The sequence below is a fragment of the Typha latifolia genome, chromosome 7 (genome assembly GCF_019914945.1).
Source record: "Typha latifolia isolate L0001 chromosome 7, TyphaL0001v2, whole genome shotgun sequence".
NCBI lineage: Eukaryota > Viridiplantae > Streptophyta > Magnoliopsida > Poales > Typhaceae > Typha > Typha latifolia.
The window spans coordinates 979,955-998,892 of record NC_133092.1 but is presented as its reverse complement, the minus strand read 5'-3'; the positions used below and the strand labels follow the sequence as shown (position 1 = coordinate 998,892).

The following is an 18,938-nucleotide window of genomic DNA, read 5'->3' as shown; positions in this document are numbered from 1 at the left end:
GCCCTGAGTTATCGAGATCTGATAACTAGGGCTATCATCTCATCACCACTTTATTTCCCGTCATGCCCCCCAACTGCCCGCTCCGTTGGGCCCCTCGAGAGAAGCCATTTGTATTCCCATCTCCACTAGTTTCAGATTTTCTCACGTGATGCCGACGGCGACATCCTACTAGCGGATAACATCAACACAATAGAATAATGATAATATTAAGCACGATATCACCCCCTTATCAGGGGCACAGATCTTGCTATTCTTTCTACGCTATCCGACGCCTTATCCCTTTGAAGAATTTTCTTTTTAATTCAAAAGAAAAAAAAAAAAAAGAAGAAGAAGAAGGAAGGAAAAAAGTAAAGAAGGGCCTTAACCTCTTCACGAAAGTATGAAGCGGGTCCTACGCTTTAACCACGTGAAAAGACGCGACCTTCGGAGTTAGGATTCGTCAGTCTCCTCCTGCCGTCCTTAATTAAAAGTTTCCCATCTCTCATCAACCCGGCATAGTCCAAGAAATTAATGGGAGCAGGCTTGTTTGCGTGAGAGGATGGAGGGAGGAATAATATGGCTAGCACTGTACAAAGACAGTTCCCCCTTACTGCCATTTTAATGCTAGCTTCCATGATTCGCCATGACCCTTTTTCCTTTACTTCACATCCAAGGACTTCATGGGGTTCGAGAGAAGAGTAGAAAAGCAATAAAGGGATCCTGTCTCTCTGAATCAAACATCTTTGGATATTTTGCAAGGACTACCCCACCTGCAAAACATTGTATACATAGTATATGTGCTTTCTTCAAAGACTGAGAAGGCCAAAATTTATCCATTTTAACTCCTCCGCGGACTCGGTATGTGGTAAGCTCACGGGATACTCGAGCAACGATAAGGACATCTTCTATTTTTTCCTATAGCCCGGTATTCCGTCTCTGTCATCACAGGCTATTGTGTAACACAAAGTAAAAGGATGTCCTGATCATGGCGTAAGATATTTTAACCACTTGACCCCCTCAAACCTTTTAATCAACTCTTCTTCATCAGCATTAATTTCTTGGGACATATTTATACACCTTCGAGCAGACATTGTAAATATGAAGTTTAATGTCAAGCAAAGGCATATTTTATATTATATATATATATATAAAGCAAGTCCTAAATACAGAATTCACATAGGGTAGAAATCATAAACTAAAAAGGCATACACAAAATAGACCAAAATGAAGGTAAAAACAAGTTACGAAACAACATTAGATATTGCTTAGAACAAATCGGAATCAGCAATTTGCACAGCATTTGATGCTGCCATCTTCTTCAGCAGCATTAATTCTTTCATCTCTGTACAAGAAAGCCACCACCACCGCCTCCTCCTCCTCAGCTTTCTTCCCAAAACGGATCCAGCCCACTTCCGTAGCCACCTTCTCCTTCACATATATGTACAAAAACTTAGTATTCACAAAAAATTAAGCCCGACCAGGCCCATCACTTGACCAGCTCGGATACCCACGCCACGTCCGGCGTCGACATCGCCGGAACAGGCTCCGACCTCTCCACCATGCTGCTCTCCCGACTCAACCTCTCAAACATCTTCTCCCTCAGAGCCCTCCCAGATTCGACCCTCTCCACCTTCTCCTCCTCTTCCACGAAACCCAACTCCCTGTTACTAAATCCGAAGGTACCACCCGTTGGAGTCGTTGGCAGACTCAAGAACCCATTTCCACAAACACCTCTTGGCGACCCGTACCCGCCGCTGCCCAACCCGAGCCCCCAGGAACTCGGCACCGACTTCACCCTCCCGAGCTGCAGCTGCCTCAGCGAGGCCAGTACCTCGTTCACCGAAGAGGCCCCCCTCCGCACCACCCCGGGGGACACCGGCGGCGATTCCGATGGGGGAGACAGCGGCGGTGACATCAGCGACGACGGCATCAGTGTCGACGTGGGCGACGACGCCGTCTTCATGAACTGCCGCAGCGGCGACCCGTCGTATGACTCCGGAAGCACCCGAAGCTGCTCGGGCGTGTGGGCAAAGAAGCAAACACGTCGTCGGCACGAGCTCCCATCCTTACACGGCTGCGTGCGGTAGCGGGCCGGGTGTAGCCAGCACTCGAACACTCCGTGGGCGAACTCGCACGCATCGCCACGCTTGCAGCACCCCTTGCGGAAGTCGGGGCAGGCGGTGCCCGCATAATGGTATTTACGCGGGTCACGCCTCCTGGCTTTCTCTCCGGGGTGTGCATACGGACACTCGGTCCAGTCGTGGCTCCGGCCACGCGCACACCGCCGCACCTTGAACTCGTACATGCGGAACTCGTCGCACGAGTACGCGTCGACCGCCGAGTCCGACTCGTCCGAGTCCGCATACGATTCGTTCGACGGCAGGTAGGAGTAAGCATCCATCCCGCCCATCCCATCGTCGAACGGCGACCAAGGAGGTACATGAACCGTCGGATTGTGCATCATCTTTCTCTTTCTCTCTCTTTCTCCCTCTGGAACTTGGGTTTTGGTTTTTGGTGTGTTTCTTTGATGGCTGCGGTGGGGTTATAAACTGGTGGGATAACCGGGGTTGGGGCCGAAGGTAACTGCGGTTAGGGATAACTTGGGTTAAGGGTCTTAAAGAGATATCTCTAGAAAATGGGAACTGACGCCGTTTGGGGGGTGGGTTAACGTATGGGGGCATGAGGTGGTGGGACACGTGGAGGGCGTAGAGGGCGTAGAGGGCTTTGTCAGACATGCGCATGGGGAGGTGGTCCGTGGGTGCACCGTTTCGTGGACACGTACACCCCCCCTATGCTTTGGCGCGAATAAACTTATTCGCGCTCCTTTGCTTATTCTTCAGTATAGATGTAGTTAAAGGTGGGAATAAGTGGGGTTATACCATATTTGTTATCCTAGTAACAATCTATATATGGAGGAGGTCTTAAGACTGCTAATTTTAAAACGAGTTAGTCCAATCACATGAAGCTTGCCTTTCGATTTAACCTACTCTGCAAGTGGACGCAAAGTTAGTGACCATAATGACGGTTAGATCATTCGGTATTGGTGTAACGCTTGACTTCGTATCAGAAATTAATTAATTAAGACGGTTTAAAAAAGATTTAAAACGAGAAGGACATTTATAATAGTGATGGAGAGGCTAACCCATGTTAGGTCTAATCTCGGCCGTCCATCTCCTATTCGCCGGATACTGAGTCGCTGTTCCTAGTGTGGCCCATGGATATTGAGTGCCATTCAATTGAAAGCCTTATTTAGTGCCACAAGCGACAAACTCGACTGGCACGGTGATTTCGTACCTTCGTAACCCTAAACTTTTTTATTTTTTTTTTAAAATAAAAATCTATGATAGATCCTAGTGAATAGTGATAGATAGATGGTGGAGGGGTTAAAATGTGATTATCCAAAGGAAGGGTTAATTAGTAGTAGTAGTATGGTACCATTCAATCCTTTTTGCACATGGAGGGGAACCACCTCTGTCCGAATCTAAGAGAACAATTGGCTAATGCCGATGTGGTACACCACTATTTTGATGTGCCACATATCCGTGACAAATAATTATGAACAGTACCTTGTATAAATTACGTTCACGGTCCAAGGACCACGTAAGCTTGCCGCCTCATGGATCCCCATACCAATGAACTGCCACGTCCTCTTTTCAAAAATCTCTCTCGAGTATCGACCGCAGGGCAGGCGAAGTGGAGGAGAAGGTTAAACAGACAACAAATAAAAAGGAAAATATAAAATTAAAAATAAAAGAGAGGGGAATAGTTTAAGTTAAGTTAGGGCGGGGGAAGGAGGGAGGGAGCGCCATGAATGCAGGACGTACGGCGTAGATCCACGCGGCAAAGGCGAGGTGGGATAAGGACTCCCTTCGCAGTTGGGGCGGTACACTTGGCCCGCACCCCCCTGTCATGTCTATATGAAGTGTCCAGCCTTTTCTGACGCTGCCCTCACCCAGATCCCGCCACGTGGGTTGGGTGAGCCTCGGGATTCCCGTGAGATTTGACTGAAGTTGGCCTCCGCTGAGCACCAGGATCTCCTCCGATCCCTGGGCGTATGCATTTCCTGCTATCCGAGAGTATCGATTAAGGAGACACACGTGACCCCCACCATCTTTGTTTCTTCTATTCTCGCTCCGATAACGGAGGAACGCCGTGACCCCACTCTTAAGAAGAAAAAGAAAAAGTTAAAATGTACTATCGCTTATCTTTCTACTGTAATAATCTTATCCAAAATCTTCGGGGAGGTGTAGGGGGTGGGGTTGAATGTACCAATGTGCATCAAATTCATGCATTAGGAGCAGCAAAAGATCAAAAGATCTCTCTCTCTCTCTCTCTCTCTCTCTCTCTCTCTCTCTCTATATATATAACACCAAGGATAATATTAAAAAAAAAAATTCTTAGGGTTTCTTGAAGCTAGCTTTTGAATGTTCCTATATGACAGACTATGAAAGAAAGGAAATAAAGTGGTATGAATAGATGCGGTGAAACTTAGCGTGATGGCTTTTACTTTTTTGGGGGGGTTCCATGTCTGGGGTTTTGCTGTGCTTCATCCCCTTGGCCTGTCATACTGATCCCCTTCATTGCAACAAGTCATATCTCGTACCCACTAACAAGGGGGCATCTATACTTGATACTTGTGATGGTGGGGATCAATCTCTTCTCCTCTCTCTCTCTCTCTCTCTCTCTCTCTCTCTCTTACAACGTTCATGCTATTTTTTCCAACTTTTTTTTCCATATTACCATATCCTTGGTATTATATATAGATCTCTTGAAAACTAGCTGTATCTATTTTCCACAGAAGAGCCTAATAATAATATTTGCTATTATTAAAATTGGCTTGTAATTATGGAATGAGAACAAATTAGGAGTGAGTTGTGGCTGTCGGCAGATGAAGTGTCTCACCAAAAGGTGAAGGGCATTAATTGGTAGACTTCCTTTTAATTTAGAGTTGGTTGTTGGTATCAATAAGCAAGCAGTTGCATTCCTCCACTTTCGGAGACGGACTGACTACATACATCATCCCTAGTTGGATTCAGAGCACTGCAGCATCTACAGTGCACCCATCTTTATTCTAAAATCATCTCTCTCTCTCCTTTTTCTTTTTCTAAGATCATTTTAAGAACATTTATTCATCTTCTCTATCCACGTTGCAGTCAGCCCTCAGTCTAAATCATCGCAATATTACGGAGCTACTGCACTACCCCCTGACACTTGATAGAACTACTCAACTTTATTAACTTGAACTATCCAGGTGATATACATGTAGATGAGAATTTACTCATATATTGAAAAATTACAGTTCACACTCTACTTCTCAGAAAAAAAAATAAACAGTTTAATATATAATACATATTGTTGGTTATTTAATATGATATTTATCATGGTTTTAATATAATCTTTTTGAGTAACATTACTCATTGAATTAAGCTTTAGTTGGCAGTGTATATATATATATATATATATATCTAGCTTCCGATAGTTGATTCGGATAAGAGCGACGACGTAGACAGGTAGCTAATTAAAAGACCACGTATACGGCAAGTGAGGGATACTCCCCCCACCATTAATAAAGAAATGTACGGTATACCCTTACTTAATATATATTAAAATATATACTACGTAGAATGTCGAGAATCGTTCGTAAATATCTTCCAGCCAACTTTTGAGGAAAGTTTGATAGCTACCTCGTCTACTGTATAATTAAGAAGTTTATGTATTTGAATTTCAATTAATTATTATAAATAATTATTTAATTTTTAAGTAAATATCTCAGCGATATTTAATTGTACGTAATGGTTTTTCAACAAATTAATGGGACTTTCCTATGCTTCTCATAATTAAGTTTAACATGACAACTATAAAGCTAGTGTAGAGGAACAAGAAAGTAAGCAGTACTATGGACCCCAGAAAAGAAGAAGTTTGTACTATGTTACCCTAAAGGATGAAAAAGAGAGTAAATAAAGAGAAAACCTTCTTACTTGGACATACATAAAAAGAAGTTAATTAAGGTTTAAGTTGTATCTACTTGGAATTTAACATTACTCCTTTTCCACATGCCCCTAACTTTGGAGCCAAGTTGTTCTAAAATACGCATAAATTTAGTTCTTTTATGCACATAACATGACAAAGTTTGTGACACTTGTCTTTTAATCCAGACTATAGAAGTTAGAATGCACATTCTCATCACACTCCACCGCTCACTTGTAGATTAATAACAGGCTTATTCTCATACAAAACTATTCATATTAGTACAACGATATCTATTTCTCTCTACTCTTTAAATATTAATTATTAATATTATTATACTTTTAAAAAGATATCGTTTTAAGTAACTATTATTTCGGTCATTCTCTCTTGTACTCATCCATTTATTATAAAGAGTATTTTAATTATTCATTAAATTAGTATGTTAACTTTATAATACATTAAATATAATTATTATACATTTTATTAGCATATAACTAAGAAATTATAATAACTATATTAGTTTTAGTCTTGTGTCACAAGTGAATGAGACAATCTATTTCTCCTTTATTCCAAACACACAGGGTTAACCTGCAAGCTAAGTTTTTTTTTAATATTTTTCATGCATTGTCAACTCCTTTATTATTAGGAAACGTTAATCCTCTTATATACAAGAAATGGCAATTTGGATGATATATATATTGTTTCATAAATAATTTACGTGGTGGGGTGATTAATGTCGATCAGTCCGAGCACACTATTGAATGTGCATTAACATATTGATTGGATATATACAACAGTTTCAATTGCATAAAAAAAAAAAATATATATATATATATATATGAGGCCATATAATATTGTTAAAAAATATCATAAATAAGTGGTCGGATTCTACTAGTTTATGATATAGATAATGAGTTTGATTCTCCCTCATATATTATAAATAACAAAAACAAATATATGATTTACGAAATTAATTATTTAGCTAGTTATTCTCCAACTAATCCAAAGTGGTGAGGACCATACTAAATAAAAATGTTTTAGATGGGGGAGTGGAGCCCACAATGAATGATGAAGGACGTGGTAAGTATAAGATATTTTGAGTTAGATATGTGTAAGATCTAGAGGAGATCTAGAGATGCAGAGATGGAGAGATTACGTGGGGTTACAGTAAGGCCCACAAAAGCCCAAATGTGCGATTGATCATAGTACGATTTGGATAAGAACTAAGACGTTGAGGTGGATTGCGTTGCAAGCAAAGGACATGCATACCATTAAAGAGAGACAGCAGATAGAATGTCAAGATCCCCGTTTCTAAATTTACTCCATTTCTTTTGTCTCCTCAACTGGGGCACGTGAAAGTTGACACTTGTGACCCTTCTGTGTTTCGTTGCATCTAAATTATTTAGTTATTAACTCGACCGAGCAGCTCAATCACTTAGAACTTAAAATATTAATCAGCTTTAGTAGAGTTAGTTAGTAGGTATTATTTTCCATAACTAAGAAGGTTATGGAATCAACTTCAATCCTAAACAATTATATTAGAAAATATTATTTTATGATTCAGTGATTCGGCTTAACAACTCGACTCGAATGATGATTCGGCAATGCGGTTTGCCTGAAAAACACTCGACCACTGCAGCGAGTTGGAGCAGATTTCAACGGCATTTTATTGGAAGTAATTTGTTTGGCGGTGCACATGATTTAGAGTTTAGACTAGGTTGTTTACTATATTGGCTACAATTTGATGAGACTTAAGTGCTTCTGTATTTAGAGAGAGTTAATCTTTTGTCCGGCTTATATATAGCCTTTGGCCTCATGAATGATTAAAAAAGAAAACCTAGAACTTAAATTTCGATAGCTTTGTACATTGGTTGAAAGCTCAGTAGAATTTAAGTGACTTTATACTAAGAGAAAGCTAATCTTTTGTCGGGCTTTTATATATATATATTTATTTAAGCGCCAATTATGATACTTTAAAAGTGTAAATCGTAATTACCACAAAACATAGGGTGTGAAATGAAAAAACCTTTATTAAAAAAAAATCAATACTTATCCAACCCCAATAAAAAAATATATTATTCATCATGATCTACTCCATAAAGCTTCGTAACATCGTACGATATGATATCCTCCACAGCCCCAAGTTACATGGTTTTAAGAAAGAAATCCATGGATAAGTTTCAAACTTTATTAAATTTTGTGTTTGACTAGTTATTATTGCGGTCAATGGAATCCTTATCCTGTAGGTTTGCTGGCATATGAGTTCAAACATAGTTCTACGTGCATGTTCCAAAAGCACCAACTTTGTTCACTAATTCTCGTTTATTGTGTACTTAATCGCTTAAATCTAATCTCTAAGCATCGTGGGCGCATGTGTGGCGAATAGTGGGATGACAATTTTGTCGAGGCTTATTAGTTTATACTATCCCAGATTCTCTCTTATCCTACCATGATAATTAAAAATATAAGGTAAAAACTATGGGAAGCTAGATGGTTTCTTTTTTAATCAAGTGGTTACTTAATATAGGATTCCAAACTAAGGTAGGGGCTAAAAAGATAAATGTTAGGATGCCTACTTTTCTTTTCTTTTTTCGAAGTAGACAAATGGATACGGATAAGTTGGGCAAATGGCGTATCGACGAGGACTTTTATAGAAAATTACAAGGGAATGCTAGTGGAATTGGATAATCCAAAAAGGTCCACGAACTCACTTTGATCCAATAACATGTTCAGATTAATAGGCCTTATTGGGCCATACATATTTGGGCCAAATTGTAAAGAAAAAGTCATATATCTGGCATTATCCCGTCCGATTTATTCCGGAGTCATGGCGCGGGTGAATCGGGTCGGATCCTAACTCAGGACCTTTAAGCCCGGATCGGTATTGGTTCGAACCCAGCCTGTGCACCTCGCCGTCTATCCCATGGCGGCGCAACCCTATCACCCCTCTCGCTCCTACGACATGAACCCTTCCCCTTCCCTAAATCCTCTTCCCTATCCACAACCGCACCTCCATTCACCGGCGGCGGTCGCCGGAGTTCCTCCTGCTACCGTCCTCGTCGAGTCCTCTGGCTTCCATAACCCTTACTACCTCCAACCCTATCACCACTACGCACCAGCTCCCGCTCCGGCGCCGGCGCCGATCCCCGTCGTCCATCCTGACCCGGAGCAGCAGAGGATCAAAACCCTCTTCTTGTCCGGCTTACCCGACGATGTCAAGCCCCGCGAGATCCACAACCTTTTCCGCCGCCGCCATGGCTTCGACTCTTGCCAGCTCAAGTACACTGGGCGCGGTAACCAGGTTCTCGATTCCCTCATCCTTATTCGTCCTTTTGGTGTTAGAGCTAGGGTTCTTGATCTGTTGTTTGGAGTTTCCTCTTTGATTGGATCCCAAGATCTCGTGCTATTAGGGTTTTATTTCTATTATCGTAGGTCGTTGCCTTTGCGACATTCTTCAATCATCAGGCGGCAATGGCAGCTATGAGCGCGTTAAATGTGAGTTCTGATGTATTATCTTCGCCAGCTTTTGATGATATTGTTTTCTTCTCTACTATATTTCTGAAATTTTTTCTTCTTTTATTTTTCTGTGTGTCTCGCTTTTAATTAGTTCGATCACCGTGGCGTTTATTATGTCTACAGCGAGAATGTTACTTTCCTGGTTCAATTTGCTTACATTATATTGGCCTACTGTTAACATGTGCCTGTATGCCCCTATGGATTTACAAAAATATTTTTATTCTAATTACTGCACCTTGTTAATACTGGAAGCTATTTCGTTGTAATTATTATATATCTAGTAATATTTTGCAAATTGCTATCTAATCAGTAGAATAATGGAATTGCATGAGATATTTTTCATTTTTTAGCTTCACTTTTCCTGCAAACTACTGAATGTTACATTGTCAAATAGTGAATAAATCAAGTTTGCATCACATATACTTCAATACCTTATCTAAACTGATCTGAGTTCTATTGTCTCTTTGCTTGAAGTAGCACGTCACTGTACATGCATGTCCAAATTGTAATTTCCAAAACTGTGTATATGGGTAAACACATGTTGTCATTGATACTAACCAACAAAGCATAATTGAACATCTCTATTTTTCCTTTTAGGGTGAATATCTTTGCCATTGATAAAAAATCAATGGTACTTTCATACTGTCTTCCAAGTGCATAGGCTTTTAATCTAGTTGCAGATAGTACTTCATGGCGAAGGCATGGAGCAACTAAGAAAAGGAACTATCTCCGGCATTACTTTGTCCTTTTTTCTGTTTGATCTTCAAAACCTTTAGGCTCCATTTGATTGAAGAATATGGGAATCTCATCCATAAATTATGGATGCCTTTTTCATGGTTTGTAGTCAAACACCACCCAATCTAATATAACTAATATCAGCATTCCAATAGTATTACTGATACTATGGATACCAGACCCTTGATCTTTATTTAAGAATATATGACTGGTGACGACTATTGCAACCAAACATAAAAAATATAGTTCTCTATATCATGGATAAAAAATCAGTATAACACTATCCATGAAATACCTTATTCTTCAACCAAAGGAGGCTTTAGTTTTCCTTTAGCTTGTGACCATTAACCAGCCAACTAAAAGATTCTTCATTTGTTTCTAACATTTTTAGCATTTATACATGCCAAGTTATCAGGTTTTGAATATGATTGATATTGATCTTTACTGTTGTTTTATATCATTTTCTTTTTGGTATCAGGGAGTTGTTTTTGACCCTGAGATAGGATCTACTCTTCATATTGAATTAGCCAGGTCAAATTCTCGGAGACGACCACATGGTACCATATTATATGTTATTCAATATTATTCTTTTGGAATATGTTGGTGAGATGTTCATGCACTTTCCTTTTGACAAATATTGTTTCCTGAATGCTGGTAAGCAAAGGTTGACATTTGTTTGTATAGGAAGTGGAGCCTATATAGTGATTGATAAGCGAGCCAAAGTAATGAATGACGAGGAAGATGCATGGAGCAATGATGGTAATGTTCATTTCTCAAAGTTCTCAAAGTTTGATAATAAGCATCACTTCACACTTTTGTAGATGTAATAAATCTGTTTCCTTAAGGAAAAACTGTGATTCAATGGCTTTTCTAGTTTATTTTGTTGTGAATTTCACATGAATTCAACCGAGTATTCCGCAGTCTGAGTTCACTAAAGGCACTATCATGGGAAATTGTACCTACATCTCATTTGCACATGTTTTTGGCACATCTGCACCTTCAGGAGATGGTGGATCTGATGAACCATCGGACACAGAAAATGATAGTCCCAGCGACAAGGGTGCTTTAGCTGCAAAACAGAGGTTGACATGCACTTCAGAATGCACATATTAATTAATTGGGATATTTTGTTTAACTTCATGGTCTCGTCCTACGTGATCACAGATATAAATGAAAACTATCCTCTTTTTGAGCTTCTTATTTTTTACTGTTACACTTGTTAATTATCTCGCGTCTTTCGTGATAAACAGTGGAGAAACTGGTGCTAAGCTGGATAAGAGACAAGCTACTTCAAATGTAAGTTGCCAGCTAGAGTGTAAAATCATTGCTTAACCACTGTGATATATGTAGCTGAGTTACACTCAAACTTGCCATGCTTATTCAACTAATTAACTAGAACTGATGGAACTTTACGAACTGGCTTTTCTAATCACACTGTTAAATTTCTGTTTTTCCCAACCAAAACCTTAAATATTCTTCTATTGTCCTTATATATGTTTGCTACCATGGGTAATGTTACAGGAGCAGCCAGAGAAATCTTTATCAGAGGGTATTCCACCTTGTTCTACTTTATTTATTGCAAATCTAGGACCTACTTGCACCGAAGAAGAACTAAAGCAAGTTTTATCGAAGTAAGTTTGGTCTTCTCATTAACTTTTCTCATGAAGGGGACTTTTAGTTGCTCGTTTGGCAAACAAATTGTTGAACTTGTCTCTAGATTCTCTGGTTTCCATGTACTTAAAGTGCGAGGAAGAGGAGGGATGCCTGTTGCTTTTGCTGATTTTACGGTATGTATGCTGTTCACTACCATTATTTTCTCTTGAGTTTTATAGTTACCTGTCCTCTCGAACAGCCACTTCTACATGTCATCTGCTCTATTTGGGTGTAAGCAACTGTGGTTGGAGGGTTACCATGGGAGGATGTTGGATTGGTTTGAGGCTTCACACTAACACCTATTTTGCATGGCTAATATGATGCAATTGCTTTTTATGCATGCTAATCTGCCACCTTATATATTAAGACCTCTAAGAATGTAGCGTTCATCATGTGTTGTTTTTGCATTTTGTCCTGCTTCAACTTAAGATGTAACTAAAGTACCTAATTGATCTGAGAAAATTCTGATGCATGAGATTAATTGCAGTCAATTTTCCATAATTTTAGAAAGAACACAAAGACAATAGATTGTAGAGGGGCTAAGTACTTGGTTTGACTTCTTCCTTTTTGGTGAGCTTATTTGCTGGTAGGAATCAACTGTAGACGTTCGTTTTGTACGTAAAGGCAGTGGACCTATTCCATTTGATTGTTTTCTCATAAACTTGCATCATACAGAATTAAAAGTTACAGATTCTGCCAATTCTTGTCCAATTTTCAAACGGTATTGCAGAATGATCTATGGCATGTCAGATTCCTTGATGTACGAATCCTTATAGATTTATTTTCTGTGTCAAGCTGGCCTAAATATGATAATTGTTTTATGATTCTGTGATCATTGTAGGTCCTTGAGAGACCACAATTTGACCACTTCCTATAGTTGCACTTCAAATGATCATCTACTAACAGCAGAAAGTTGAATGGCAGGACATTGAGTCCTCCACCACAGCTATGAATAGGCTCCAAGGGACTCTGCTGAATTCTTCTGATCGGGGTGGAATGCATTTGGAGTATCCTGCCTTCTCTCCTTTTTAAAATATTTTATGTTGTGAAGCTTTCATGCACTACTAATCTGCTCATCAATATACACCTCTGGATCACAAATTTTTCTTCACTCCGTTTTAACTTACCTTTTGTTTTGCCTCGAGATTTTCTTGACCAAGCCTCCTGCAGATATGCAAGGTCTAAAATGAGGAAAGGTTAATTTTATCTCCGAAGATCCATGCTGTGGTATCTGCTTATTGCATGCCAATCAACATGGCACAGTTCAACTGTATGTTAACTAGGCATCTATATTTTGATGTTGTTTTCTTGTATAAAGTTTCAAATCCATTTTACTATTTCAACGAATATAGAGTTTATTTAAACTCGCATGTTTAGGAATCATTAGTGGTTGGCATGATTTTTGTCCTTCATTCTTCTAAGGGTTGCTAACATCCAGCGTCTATCAATTTGTTGTCTTTTACACCTAGTGCTGTTATGCTGTGTGATTTCTTGTTTCATCGGTAGTTGATCAAGATTGGACTAGTTTAAAAGATAAGCCCTTTGCTAAAAGATTGGATAACTGACCCTTGTGGCCAGATGGCCTATCCATTGGGAATTGCTTGCAATAACGTTAACGAACAGTCAAACAAAACTTTGGGGAAATTACATTTTACCTTTCTTGGCTGGACTTAAATTTAATCTAGTATTCTATAGTTTAATTTTTGTCATTTTACTCTCATGTAGTCTAGATTATAATATATTTGGTGGTCGAATTTAAAAATACTTGTTAGATACAAATTTGTAGAGGATGAGATAAATTTTATAACATGGCTAAAATAATTATGATTGAATTTTAGATAACAAATATATTATAAATATATTAAAAAATATATATGTTTATTATTTGAATTTAATTAATATTATTTTAGATGTATTTAAAAGTTTATTAAGTTTTTTACAACTTTGTCTCTAAGTATTTTTAAATTCGATGTGTGATTTAGTTAAGTATAATACAAATAAATAAGATTTCAGTTTGAATATAAAGTAGAAAGACATAATTTTGAATAAAATGAATTTAGGCTTAATCTGGGAAGTTTTTGACCAAACTAGCCTCGTTCTAATTTATTTTTATCGAAATAGTCGACTTCTCAAACTTACCATGTGGTCTAATTTATTGTATTCATAATAAAAATATTAAATTAATCAGTATTTTTGTCTGATTTTAAAATAATCAGTATTTTATGTATATAAATTTTTTAACTTAATCTGAACAGTAATTAAAGAAAAAAATTGAACTTATTAATATTTTTAAAACTGTCGATTAGTTTAGTAATTTTGTTAGGGCCACAGTAAATTAGACCATAAAGAAAGTCAAAAACTCTAATCTGGGAGCAAAATGTAATTCCCCAATAACTTTGTAAATTCTAGCGGAAAAAACCGATTTTACCCTATTATTCAATCGACGCCGTTCGTTCGACCGTACCGTGAGCTGGCGGGCATTTGGCAGTCGACCGACCGACACGTATCACTCACCGACACATACTGCAGCTATTTCTTCGTTAGCGAAACAGGGGACAGCTGGGTTAGTATATTCCTGTATCTTAATGGCATTTCTGTAGATAAGAATCTATGTGACGTCTCAAACTGACATTTCAGTTATCCAATTTATTACTGGGGGCGCGGCGTAGCCGCAAGGCGATTAGGTTTCTCTTTATATATATGGTTTCGTTATTCGTATGTGGGAGCGCAATTAGGGTTCTTCGCCAGCACTTCCGCAGCCATCCTAAACCCTAGCTTTCTTCGATTCCAAAACAGCTTCCTCCACTCTTTTCCTTCTTTGGGGTTTCCATGGAGTTTGATTCGTCCAGTATAATCGCCTACTGCTAGAGTTTCACGCAAACACTTCCGATCCCACCTCCGACCCCTCCCCTCGCGGAGATGGCCACCGTGAACTCTTTTGATCTCCTCGGAGATGACGAGAACGACGATCCCTCGCATCTTATCGCGACTCACCAGCAAAAAATCGCCGCCAAGAATTCTGTCGCTGCCGCTCCAGCCGCCACTGCGGCGAAGCTGCCTGCGAAGCCGGTCCCTCCTCAGCAAGCTGGTTCGAATATTTGTTTCCCAGATTTTTTTTTTTTTGAGTTATTGTATGGAAAATTGATGTTGGACCCTAGTTCAAGAGACGTTTTTAGATGAAACTTGCATCAACTTTATTTTTCTTGTAATATTTGCTATTCTTGTGCTGGGACGTGTTTTCTAGTGAGGGAGGCGAAGAACACTGCTGCACCAGCTCGGGGCGTTGCCGGCCGAGGTGGGCCTTTTCGTGGTAGGGGTGGGCGAGGAGGTGGGACCGGACCAAATAGAGATTTTGCAAATGGGGATGCTAATGGATTTACTGGTAACTTTGGTGGAGGAGGTGGTGGCGAGGAGTTGGATGCTCGCCGGTCATCTGACAGAGAACGCGGAGGTTATGCCTCGCAAAGGCCATCGTACCGTGGCGGTCGGCGTGGTGGATATGGCAATGGAGAAGCCGGGGGTGACTCAGAACGCCCCCAACGGAGGGCGTACGAGAGGCGTAGCGGAACTGGCCGTGGATACGAAGTTAAACGTGATGGTGCAGGACGAGGAAACTGGGGAACCACAGATGATGATGTTCTTGCTCAGTTAAGTTTTTCTTCGTCTTACATTGTATTGTTTGCTTTGTGCATTTGTTGGGATGCGCTTCTTTGCTGATCTCCGCATTTGTTTGAGAGTAGGGTAACTGATGAAAATGTGACCAATGAGAAGGCATTGAACCCTGAAAAGCCGGCAGAGCAAGAAGATGTGCCACAATCTGAAGGGAATAAGGACAAGGAGGGTCAAGCAAATGAACAAGAGGAGAAAGAACCTGAGGAAAAGGTATACTTTGTCAGTTGATGGTCTTGTTCATCCCTTTTACAATGGTTGCTACATCTTGTACTAAGGATAAGGTAGGTGCTTTCTTTGGAATTATCTTAATCACCTCTCCTATCAAGTGGATATGGTTGTCTCCACCAACTGCTCATAATAATGGCTGCTTTATGTGGTGGCTCGAATAATACTCTGATCACCAAGGTCTCGTCACTTGTCTGATGCTAATGTTAAGGAGTATAATCCAGTGAAGATTTAGTGTGACTTTGACATGAATAGGCACGTAAACTTCTTAATGGAGTCAATATTGGACCATAAAGGAGAGCATGTTAAGGTGGGCAGTTGCACATATATGTATGGCTCATCACTATGCCACTGATTCGTGCAAATAATTTTGGTAAAATGTTGTGATCTTGACCCCTATATATTAAATTTACTATGTAAATGGAAAAACCTGCAAGCAGCAAACCAGTTGACCTTTCCCCACTAGAGGGCAAGAAATAGGTTTCTCTATGCTCCTCAGTCCTTCGTATTTAGGAGAATGCAAACAGATGACCTTACCTATTTTGGCCCTACAATTTCTCCCTCATTCTCTGGCCTTTCTGAAATTCACAACTTTATGGTCAACAGAATGTAATCTTCTCTATGCCTGGCTTGATTCTTATTATCTTTATGATGTTTCTTGGACATGTTGAGCATTTGCTCTGATTGTACCTATAGTTAGTTAAGTTTTCTTAAGCTTTGTTCATATTTTTAACTGGTGATTTGTCATAATTCGCCTAGACTAGACTAAGGTAAATGAATGTTGGTCTAGATAGTATTAAATTCTTCTGCTACTACTGTCCGTTCATGGTTATTTTTTCCAATCAGCCTACCCTACTAGTTAGCTTCTGCAACCTTGGCAGAAATTTTTAGCTGTCAATCAAAGTATGGAAGGCACTTGTGAGTCGGTATATAGGCACTACTGTGATTTAATGGAGCTGGAATGGTGTCAAGTTCTTTTCAGTCGCCTTTGAGAGAACTGGATGGCACTTTTATGCTACTCTTGGTTCCGTTGCAGGCGTATATTGAGCTCCTCCAACAGCCCTGTCTTGACATTTTCAACTAGGCATCCTAATAGTTGCTTGGTAGAAGGGCTTTGAAAATTTATAGGCATTTTTTTCTCATGCAATTACATTTTGCTGTTAAGTCTGATATAATCGTGGTGAATAGTTTTCATTTCCTCACTAGTACTTTTTTTATACTACGATGACTTAAAGGAGAGAATTCAATTAGTTATTCATTAAGGTTTAATTTGATTCAATGGCCAGAGTAAGACAAGATGTACAGCTCAGAGACATCAAACGAAAAATCGTCTATTTGCATCAACCTTTGGAGGGCTCATTCAAGACTTGAAAACGATTACTCAACAAAAAATGAGCTTTGTTTTCTCTCAAATAAAAAGCGCACCCAAGCAAATTTTTTTATAGTCTGTATATTGTTCCTATAATTATTTGAAGTTATTAGGTTTCTTGTATCCATTCCTTAGGTTAAAGCAGTATGATATTCTCCTTGGCCTCTACATTAGTTTTATTTGATGAGCAGTCTCCAAGTTCTCTTTTTCTCTTTCCTTCTCCTTGGGTGGTTTTCTAGACATGCTTTACCATCTTCATAAATTGGCTTATAGGAAAAGATTCTAGAGTAGAAATTATTAGAAGTTAAAACTTAAAGCTGCTTTGATAAAATCATTCTGACATTCTGCTAGTTAATTTTCACTTGACTGTGCTTTCCTTTCATCTCAAAAATTCCTTTTTATTGTTTTCTAGTATGATGTTTCTTGTATGCTTTGTTGATTTCTTACTGGCTTAAACAGGAAATGACTCTAGAAGAGTATGAGAAAATAAGAGAGGAAAAACGGAAGGCATTACTTGCAACTAAGGCTGAAGAGAGGAAGGTTGAGTTAGACAAGGAGTTTGAGTCTATGAAGCTGCTTTCCATCAAGAAAGGGAGTGATGAGATCTTCATTAAATTAGTAAGCTTTCAATCAGGTTGATTCTTTTATTTATTGGAGTAAGGTCTAAATGCTGCTCTAAGAAAACAATGATCCGATTAGGGTTCTGACAAGGATATTGGGAAGAAAAGGGACAATGAGAGGGACGAACGGTCCAAAAAGGTATGCTATCCGAGTCGACTATAGAAATCCTTATTCCCATTATACTTGTAATTGATATAATTTCTCTTTTTTGCTTTACAGTCTCTGAGTATCAATGAGTTTCTGAAGCCTGCGGAAGGAGAAAGATATTACAATCCTGGAGGGCGTGGCCGTGGTAGGGGTCGAGGTGATCGAGGATCATACAGAGGTGGTTTTGGTGGTGGGAGCACGGGCAACTATGTTACGCCTTCAATTGAAGATCCTGGTCAATTCCCCACACTCGGTGGAAAGTAGAAGAGTACTTGGTGCTGCAGACTCTTTGTGTCCGTCTCCCTCTGCCTTTATTTCAAATTCCATCTTTCTAAGTTTAAGAAACTTGCCAGGATTCCGAATTATATCATGCATCCTATGTGTAAGCGAATACACTTGCCTAATTAATGTTTGCCTACTGTCATATGCTAGATTGAATTTGCTTCTTGCTGTGGCATCTATCTCTTCGTACCTTGAATCGTGTATTACAGCATGCTATTTGCTGGTTGCCGTTGTTCAAGGCAGCAGTAGCCAGATTACGTGATTCATTTTGGACATTTTTAATTTCCTTTTTCATGTTATTTTTCCTCTATGAAGCCATTTTCAGTTTTGCCTAAAGAATTAAATGATCTTACAGAACTCTCTGCTGCAGGAGTAACCCGACCGTTTTTATATTCTTATTCTGCCGAATAAGAATACTTGGTTAGGCAAACTCGATTTTTCGTTAATATGCTGTAATAATATTTTCTTTTATATATATATATATATATATATGTTTTTGACAATTTTGAATATTGTGGGTGTTTTGGAGGACAAAAACCACAAGTTATGATGTTTGAATACTAAATAGATAGGTTGTGAAATATAAAATTATGAATATGCAGAGTATTAAATGAGATAATTAACACAGTTTCGGAATAAGAAAATCTCATTAACTCTTATCATACTAACATGTAAAGAGTCATTTACCAATTTTTCGTATCCTATTTTTTTTTCTCTTCTGCCAATTCTTTTATACTTATTAATTATTATTTTACCTGTGAAAATGTCATTT

At 39.1% G+C, this 18,938-nt stretch overlaps 3 protein-coding genes across 8 annotated transcripts; 2 read left to right on the top strand and 1 right to left on the bottom strand.

The window, feature by feature from the left end:
* Positions 1-1,083: 1,083 nt before the first annotated feature.
* Positions 1,084-2,514, bottom strand: LOC140792003 (zinc finger CCCH domain-containing protein 35-like). Its single transcript, XM_073142765.1, has one exon. It carries the CDS (start codon positions 2,441-2,443, stop codon positions 1,466-1,468), a length of 978 nt encoding a protein of 325 aa, XP_072998866.1. The 5' UTR covers positions 2,444-2,514; the 3' UTR covers positions 1,084-1,465.
* A 6,196-nt stretch (positions 2,515-8,710) lies between these two features.
* On the top strand, positions 8,711-13,314 carry LOC140791961 (uncharacterized). Of its 6 annotated transcripts, none has more exons than XR_012109660.1 (10): positions 8,711-9,247; positions 9,379-9,441; positions 10,676-10,754; positions 10,882-10,956; positions 11,201-11,279; positions 11,448-11,493; positions 11,719-11,746; positions 11,876-11,984; positions 12,775-12,857; positions 13,021-13,314. XR_012109660.1 is itself a non-coding variant. In XM_073142694.1 (10 exons), exons 1-10 carry the CDS (start codon positions 8,870-8,872, stop codon positions 13,049-13,051), a joined length of 1,014 nt encoding a protein of 337 aa, XP_072998795.1. In that variant the 5' UTR covers positions 8,711-8,869; the 3' UTR covers positions 13,052-13,314. The 6 variants fall into 6 exon arrangements, 2 of the variants coding, with proteins under 2 accessions (XP_072998795.1, XP_072998796.1); XM_073142694.1 differs by having other exon boundaries at positions 11,719-11,828; positions 11,915-11,984; XR_012109658.1 differs by having other exon boundaries at positions 8,773-9,247; positions 11,719-11,828; positions 11,915-11,984; positions 12,692-12,857.
* Positions 13,315-14,464: 1,150 nt separating this feature from the next.
* On the top strand, positions 14,465-18,308 carry LOC140791960 (RGG repeats nuclear RNA binding protein A-like). The gene is made up of 6 exons (XM_073142693.1): positions 14,465-14,938; positions 15,095-15,497; positions 15,591-15,732; positions 17,576-17,734; positions 17,816-17,875; positions 17,957-18,308. Exons 1-6 carry the CDS (start codon positions 14,770-14,772, stop codon positions 18,146-18,148), a joined length of 1,125 nt encoding a protein of 374 aa, XP_072998794.1. The 5' UTR covers positions 14,465-14,769; the 3' UTR covers positions 18,149-18,308.
* The last annotated feature ends 630 nt before the right edge of the window (positions 18,309-18,938 follow it).

Excerpts from the sequence above, each read along its gene's own strand:
- LOC140791961 (XM_073142694.1), top strand. The coding sequence starts at position 8,870 with ATGGCGGCGCAACCCTATCACCCCTCTCGCTCCTACGACATGAACCCT. Across the intron at positions 9,248-9,378 it reads ACACTGGGCGCGGTAACCAG|GTCGTTGCCTTTGCGACATT; the intron begins GTTCTCGATTCC and ends CTATTATCGTAG. Across the intron at positions 11,829-11,914 it reads CTAAAGCAAGTTTTATCGAA|ATTCTCTGGTTTCCATGTAC; the intron begins GTAAGTTTGGTC and ends ACTTGTCTCTAG.
- LOC140791960 (XM_073142693.1), top strand. The coding sequence starts at position 14,770 with ATGGCCACCGTGAACTCTTTTGATCTCCTCGGAGATGACGAGAACGAC. Across the intron at positions 14,939-15,094 it reads GGTCCCTCCTCAGCAAGCTG|TGAGGGAGGCGAAGAACACT; the intron begins GTTCGAATATTT and ends CGTGTTTTCTAG. Across the intron at positions 15,733-17,575 it reads AGAAAGAACCTGAGGAAAAG|GAAATGACTCTAGAAGAGTA; the intron begins GTATACTTTGTC and ends TGGCTTAAACAG.
- LOC140792003 (XM_073142765.1), bottom strand. The coding sequence starts at position 2,443 with ATGATGCACAATCCGACGGTTCATGTACCTCCTTGGTCGCCGTTCGAC.